Raw genomic sequence first — 6,830 nt, forward strand, 5'->3', positions numbered from 1 at the left:
GATAAGATATGTATGGACAAGTACTAGTCAAATAAATCAAAATCCTACTAGACACCTATATAGCGTTTTATTGACTTGTTTACTATCAAGGGTTCTAGACAAGTTAGTTCATGTCTCTATTAGTTTTGGTGAATGTTTATAGTTTTGCATTCTTAATCAAGTGACAATTTCTTTGGTGTACACACAATTTCTTTGGTGTACACCTCAAAATCATTAAAAGTTTACACAACACATAACATGTTAGATGTCAAAACATATTTGAAGTATCATGTAAAAATAACATGACCCAAAGAAAATTACATGCTAATGGCATAAAATGAATAAAATTCATAATGGATTTAGCCAATTTCTCGCATACATAATAGTAGTCCAACTCAAAAATATAGTATGCAAATAATGTCTCTATCTTGAAAAAACAAGCCACTTCATCCAAGATCCAATTTCTAAATAGAGGTACACACTCAATAAATAATCCATTATAATAAAGTATCATACACCATAATGGTTATCCAGGAAAATATTGACCACGATCCTCCATTATAGTATCATCAATACCTGCACATATAATGAGCTAGTTATAAAATTAATTTACAAGTAAAAGAATCATTATTGATTGAAGTTCAATTCATGATGTTTTTACAAGTAAAAGACTTATTATTGATTGAAGTTCAATTCATAATGTTTTTACAAGTAAAAGACTCATTATTGATTGAAGTTCAATTCATCATTTTTTTCCCGATCATTTAAAGTTGCAATAACATGCATATTTAACATGTCAACTTAAATAAAATTAATTTAGAAGTTAAAGATCCAAAATTTGATTGAAATTTAATTTTCAATTTTCTTACCATCTCTAGTTTGCATTGCATCCATTGTTGTTGTTTGGTTAAGATCTGTAGGAAAGGGCAACATATGTTCTTCATGTATTTGTTGATCATTTAAAACTGCAAAAACATGCACATCAACTTAGATAAAATGTTCAACCGTAAAGCCACATTATGTAATTAATATGAAGAATATTATATTATTTAATACCTGGAATGGCTTGTCGAAATGTTTGAGTGGGGATAACATTGGCCATTGATGGTTGATCTCCACAAATTTTATCTAGTTTTTTTGAATAAGGACATAAAAGTTATTAGACATATGAATTGAGTATTTTTTTATAGAATTAATAAATACATTTCATAATTAAAAAGTTACCATCTATATGGTCTATTTCATCTGTTATTGTTTGGTTTAGATCAATGGAAAAAGGTAATCGACGTCGTCGAGTATTTGCTTGATCATCCAAACTTACAATAACATATGTTTAATATATGAAATAAAAATAAGACATTGCTATGTAAATTACCAAAATATTTTATAATAAATGTACTCACTTTGTTGTTGCATGATAATAAGACTTTCTTCTTGTATCGCTATGCCTGAGCGATTAGTGACCTTCTTTTTCTTCTTCTTTCTACATCCTATAGAGGGGAATTGGAAATTTTCACACTCCACTCTTTTGTTCAAGTCTTGAGAAATGACATTACGTCTTTGATGAATAGAAAGACGTTTGTGCATTTTACTTGGACTAAACCATGGTGGCATTCGTTTGATAGGCATGTTCTCTGACCCAGGGTTTGGTGTAAATTTGGAAGAAAGAGATGCATCAATATCTTTTCTAAATCTCTCAACACATTCACTGAAAATATTTCTTTCATCTGCTCTTGTTGGTAAATTTTGGAGTAATGAATTCAAATAATGAACGAAATTTTGAAATTTATCAAAGGAAACATCAAATGAATTCCAATCATCTGTATTATAAAAAAATGTGATTAAGTAAAAAAATAATTAAAAGAATCTAAATATTTGATTATAAAATGATGATTTAGAATTTTACCCGTTCTTTGGTCTTCAACAATGACAACTCCAGACACATCTTGATCTTCTAATTGAACACAACTATCTGCATTTGAAATAATAATTAATTAATTTTGATAACCATAAAATTATTTAATATTTAATTGTAAAGACAATATCAACATTACCTGTAGTGATATTTTCATGAATAAGACTCCCTCTAACATTGTGGTCATCATCAACCAATAGAGTAACACCTTTTGTAACTTAATAAGATTAATCTAGTTAGTTTTGAGAAAAATATAATAACCATTAAAAATATGAATATTAAACTTATATCTCAAATGGACCTTACCAATACCTTGATCTTGCTCATTTGTTTTGTTTCTCTTTAGAAGATCTAAAATCTTCAACACATGTTTGCATGTGTTTCCTCTTTTCGCCCACTCACAATCACACACATAAAAATCAAGTCCAAATTTTCTTACAAAATACCATTTGGTTGGAACTGTTTGGCTTCTCATCTTATATGTGTTATGGAGAAGATCATATGAATGACAATCCGCATCTGGTATTTTTTTTATCTTTCTAATGCAGTTATGTAATATCGTTCCTTTTTTAAGTTTGTTAGAAACCTAGATAGCTGCAAATATCTTTTATTTTTATATAAGGGCTCTACCCTATAAAGAAGTACATAGATAAGCCAGTCCATTCTCCTTGTACATTTCTTAGCACGATCACTTAAATGGTGACTCTTGATATGGAAGTGGTGCGATTCTATGGAAGCATTAGTTTCTTGATTTGCATGAGGAAAGCTTTGAAAGTTTTTGGCCCACATATCTAAACAAACAAATATAATCATGTCAAATAAAAATCAACTAAAATGATGTAAATACATAGAAACCATAATGAATAATTTGGTGAACTTACCAATACGCCTCTCATCATGACACCAAGTTTTTTGAAAGTAATCAATAAAAATTTTTTCTTCTTTGAAATCTTCCATGAATTTTTTTATCAACTGAGTAATAATGCCTTCATCATCACTCTTTGTGTACATTATTTCACCCAATCTATTGAACATACTTGTTGCAATATCCTTATTGCTGACATACCTAAATTATAAAAAAAATCACTTAGATATGATTTTGCACTATGTAATATTTGACATATTTTAATTAAAGATTGACTTACCTATACACATTCTTCAACCATGCCCTTCGCACATGCCAAATACATAAAAGTATCTGACAATTAAAGGATAATCTACAAGTTACATTATAAAAGTTCATAAGTAACATTGAAACAAAATTTAGTGTTCATAAGTAACATTCAAACTAAATATTTAGTAATTAAAATGGGTATTTTAAATTTAAAAAAAAAATTAAAGTCGATAAAAACCTGATTGCCTCAAACTCAGCACTAGCATCATTTGTCATCATTTTATAATCAAATATTTAGATTTTTTTAATTATGATTTTACTTAATCACATTTTTTTTATAATACAGATGATTGGAATTCATTTGATGCTTCCTTTGATAAATTTCAAAATTTCGTTCATTATTTGAATTCATTACTCCAAACAAGAGCAGATGAAAGAAATATTTTCAGTGAATGTGTTGAGAGATTTAGAAAAGATATTGATGCATCTCTTTCTTCCAAATTTACACCAAACCCTGGGTCAGAGAACATGCCTATCAAACGAATGCCACCATGGTTTAGTCCAAGTAAAATGCACAAACGTCGTTCTATTCATCAAAGACGTAATGTCATTTCTCAAGACTTGAACAAAAGAGTGGAGTGTGAAAATTTCCAATTCCCCTCTATAGGATGTAGAAAGAAGAAGAAAAAGAAGGTCACTAATCGCTCAGGCATAGTGATACAAGAAGAAAGTCTTATTATCATGCAACAAAAAAGTGAGTACATGTGTGTTATGTGCCGCTCTAAGGCTTCCAGGGTCCCTCGATGTGTGTTATGTGCCGCTCTAAGGTGGAATTTGTCTCTCATCTTTTCTTTCAATTCTCATTTTCTAGGGAGATCTAGCACTTATGGTGGGCAGCTTGGGGTCAATCATGTTGGCATGTTTCTTCTTTGGTTGAGTTTTGGGCACGCCTGGGGAGAGCCCCTGTGATGACCTCTTTCCTTTAGGTGGCCTAGGTTATGGGTCCATCTTTTATCATTTGGCATATTTGGTTGGAGAGGAATCATAGGATTTTTTAGGATAGTCAGATGGTCTTTCAACATTTATGGTGAAAAATTGTTCATTCTCTTCGGGAAACAATCTTGGCAAAGTGTGACTTTTTTGGAGGTGTGGATCCTATGGATGTTTATATTTGTACTTGCCTCACTTTTCCCCTTCATAGGTCACGAGGAATAGATGCAAACACCCTCTGTAGAGAATTAGTAGGGAGGGTCATTCGACCCCTCCTCTGTAGGGAGTTTTCAAAATTAACACTGATGACTCTTCTCGAGGGAATCTAGGTCATGCTGATATTGGTGGGGTTGGTCGTGATAGTTCTAGAGACATTCAATTTGTTTTTTTTGTTTATAAAGGCCTTCAAACGAATAATATTATGGAGGCTCTGACCATTTTGTGCATTATTGAGCGTAGTTGTGTTCTTGGCTGGAGAAGGATCATTTGTGAGTCTGATACTCAAGTCGTAGTGACTTTTCTTACTAGACAACAGTTTGATGGTGTTGGTTGGCACTTACAGCTAGTTATTAGATAGATTCTTTGATTGTGTGGATCTTTCAGTTCTGTTGTTTTCAGCCACATTCCTAGGGACTGGAATGAAATTGTTGATTGTTTGGCTAAATGGGCCTCTGATCATATGTATGCTTGGAATATTGTGGATAATTGCCTCCTAAAATGGTTACCATGTTAGATCATTTAGTGGATAGTGACCGAGCTCTTTAGGCTCCTTAAGCTTCTTGGGGAGTGGCATGTCCTTATTTTCTATATCTTTCTTGTTCTTGAATAAATTTTTACCCCTCTTTTAGTTATAAAAAAACTATAAAAATAGATGGATCTTTATACAATGGATAAAAGACGTGCAAACTTGCAAACTGAAAGGTGCATATTCAATCAAAGAACATTATTTTGTCAAGCAATTCCATAGTGCTTGTGACCACTAGCAAAAGCATTATATAAGGGCGGGTATAAATAGAAAGTAAAAAATGCTAGTTTAGTCTAGTTTAAGAACTAATTCACACCATCATATGTGTGAAATTGAGAGGTAGAAAATGCTTAAAGAGTTTTAGGCTAATGAAGTTTTTCATCTCTCCAATTTAGGATTAGTGGGAACATGATGGCACTACATCATGGAGTGTATTACATGTGAGAACATATGAACCAAATATGCTAATACTCTAATAAAAATAGAATCTTTAGCAACATTGTTTGAAAAGAGCCCGCACGGGTAGCAGAGTTGGCTTGGGTCGTGGGTTTGCTCCCCATTGGTCTCGGTTTAAAGAGGTGAGACAGCTTGTGGGCGGAGGATCTCACTTGTGGGGGGATTAGTCTCGCCCTAGCTCGCATAAGTACCCAAGATACGGGTTGTTGGTCGCTGGGCTAGGTCGTGGGAATACCTCCTATGTATAAAAAAATAAAAAAACATTCTTTGAAAAGGAATAAATAACTAAAACAATAAATTAACTTGATTAAAATTCATAGTAAAAATTTATAACAATTATAATTTTATTGTGACACAATTCAACTTTGACATTCCATAAGTTTTGTTTCTCATGAGCATCATTAGAAACTTTTCTTCCATTTCATTTCATTTTAGGAATACATTTCTTGGAAAAAAGAAAGATTTATGGTTTATTATCAAAACTAGATAGAGCACTTACAATTGATGAGCAAGTGCAATTTGTAGGGGATAATAGGGGAAGGGGCCCAATTACCGTTCATGTTTCAATAATTGTTCATTGGATTTCATTAATTAAAAGCTCGCTAAAAAATCACTAGTGATCTAATAGCCGCCTACTAATATACGAGTAGTTGGACAAAAAAGTTAGTAATTAGAAGAATTGTACAACTTTATTAGTGCCAATAACATACAATTGTTCAAACATTTATGCATAAATATTGTCTCAATTGTACAAATTTTATGCTGGAGGATTATGTGGTGCTGGTGGATAGACTAGGTAGTATACTGGCTTTGCTGCCTTAGGTACCAACACCTTTGCTGTTGGTGCTGCTTAAACCCTATAGTAGTAGGGGCCCCTCATAAAATAGTAGGGGTGGTGGTGCTTCTTGGCACTGGCTATGCAGCAGACAAAATGGCCTGCGCATGCCATGCCTTCTCCATGGATGCCCCCCATGCCATGACAACACAGCCTTCCCTCCTGCTGTGCGAACGTACATCCATTGTCCGAACTGCGGGAAAACTGTCGGTTTTTTATTATATTTTAATAAATCTTACCGCCAAATTTTCAACGCAATTTCATATTATTATTTTTGTTTTGGTCTCTTTGTCTCTGCAAATTAATTTCGCCCAATCAAAATTGAAGGGAATTAATGGCAGGTGAGAGGATGCTGGTTGAAGTGCTTTTTTTTTTAGCTGAAGATCTCTATTAGAAAATTATTGTTCAGGTACTAATCTTTGCCCTAATCTTTTAGTTTAAAATATTTTTTGTTTATTTTACAGTTTATTTTTGTGCATAGACATATTTTGACAAAAATATCATTGAATGTTTATGATGCTTGATTCATTTTTGAAATATTACAGTTCTCATCTCTCTCTAGCTTTCTGGTAAATATCCATCTCTGCTAATCTGGACACTATTCTTTCCAAGTATTTATATATTTATTTAGATTAAATTTTTTTATATTTAGAAGTTTGTTAGATTCAAAAATTTTGAATTTCACGAAAATAGGAATTCCATCTTTTTCAATTCTAATTGTGATCCGGGAGGATCTAGAAGACTTGACCTCCCCTCTCTACTTTTTCTCTCCACCTCTAAGAGCAAGTGGATTTCT

The 6,830-nt window shown here is 32.4% G+C and overlaps 1 protein-coding gene across 3 annotated transcripts; it reads right to left on the minus strand.

Annotated features, from left to right (window-relative positions):
* Positions 1-355: 355 nt before the first annotated feature.
* LOC131856215 (uncharacterized) lies at positions 356-3,113 on the minus strand. Of its 3 annotated transcripts, none has more exons than XR_009358347.1 (7): positions 3,040-3,113; positions 2,034-2,960; positions 1,886-1,951; positions 1,383-1,469; positions 1,036-1,107; positions 849-944; positions 356-555 (listed from the first exon to the last, which is right to left on the minus strand). XR_009358347.1 is itself a non-coding variant. In XM_059207657.1 (7 exons), exons 4-7 carry the CDS (start codon positions 1,606-1,608, stop codon positions 506-508), a joined length of 444 nt encoding a protein of 147 aa, XP_059063640.1. In that variant the 5' UTR covers positions 1,609-1,613; positions 1,886-1,951; positions 2,034-2,960; positions 3,040-3,113; the 3' UTR covers positions 356-505. The 3 variants fall into 3 exon arrangements, 2 of the variants coding, with proteins under 2 accessions (XP_059063640.1, XP_059063646.1); XM_059207657.1 differs by having other exon boundaries at positions 1,383-1,613; XM_059207663.1 differs by lacking the exons at positions 1,886-1,951; positions 2,034-2,960; positions 3,040-3,113 and having other exon boundaries at positions 1,383-1,789.
* Positions 3,114-6,830: the final 3,717 nt, after the last annotated feature.

Source organism: Cryptomeria japonica, chromosome 1 (genome assembly GCF_030272615.1).
Source record: "Cryptomeria japonica chromosome 1, Sugi_1.0, whole genome shotgun sequence".
Classification (NCBI taxonomy): Eukaryota; Viridiplantae; Streptophyta; class Pinopsida; order Cupressales; family Cupressaceae; genus Cryptomeria; species Cryptomeria japonica.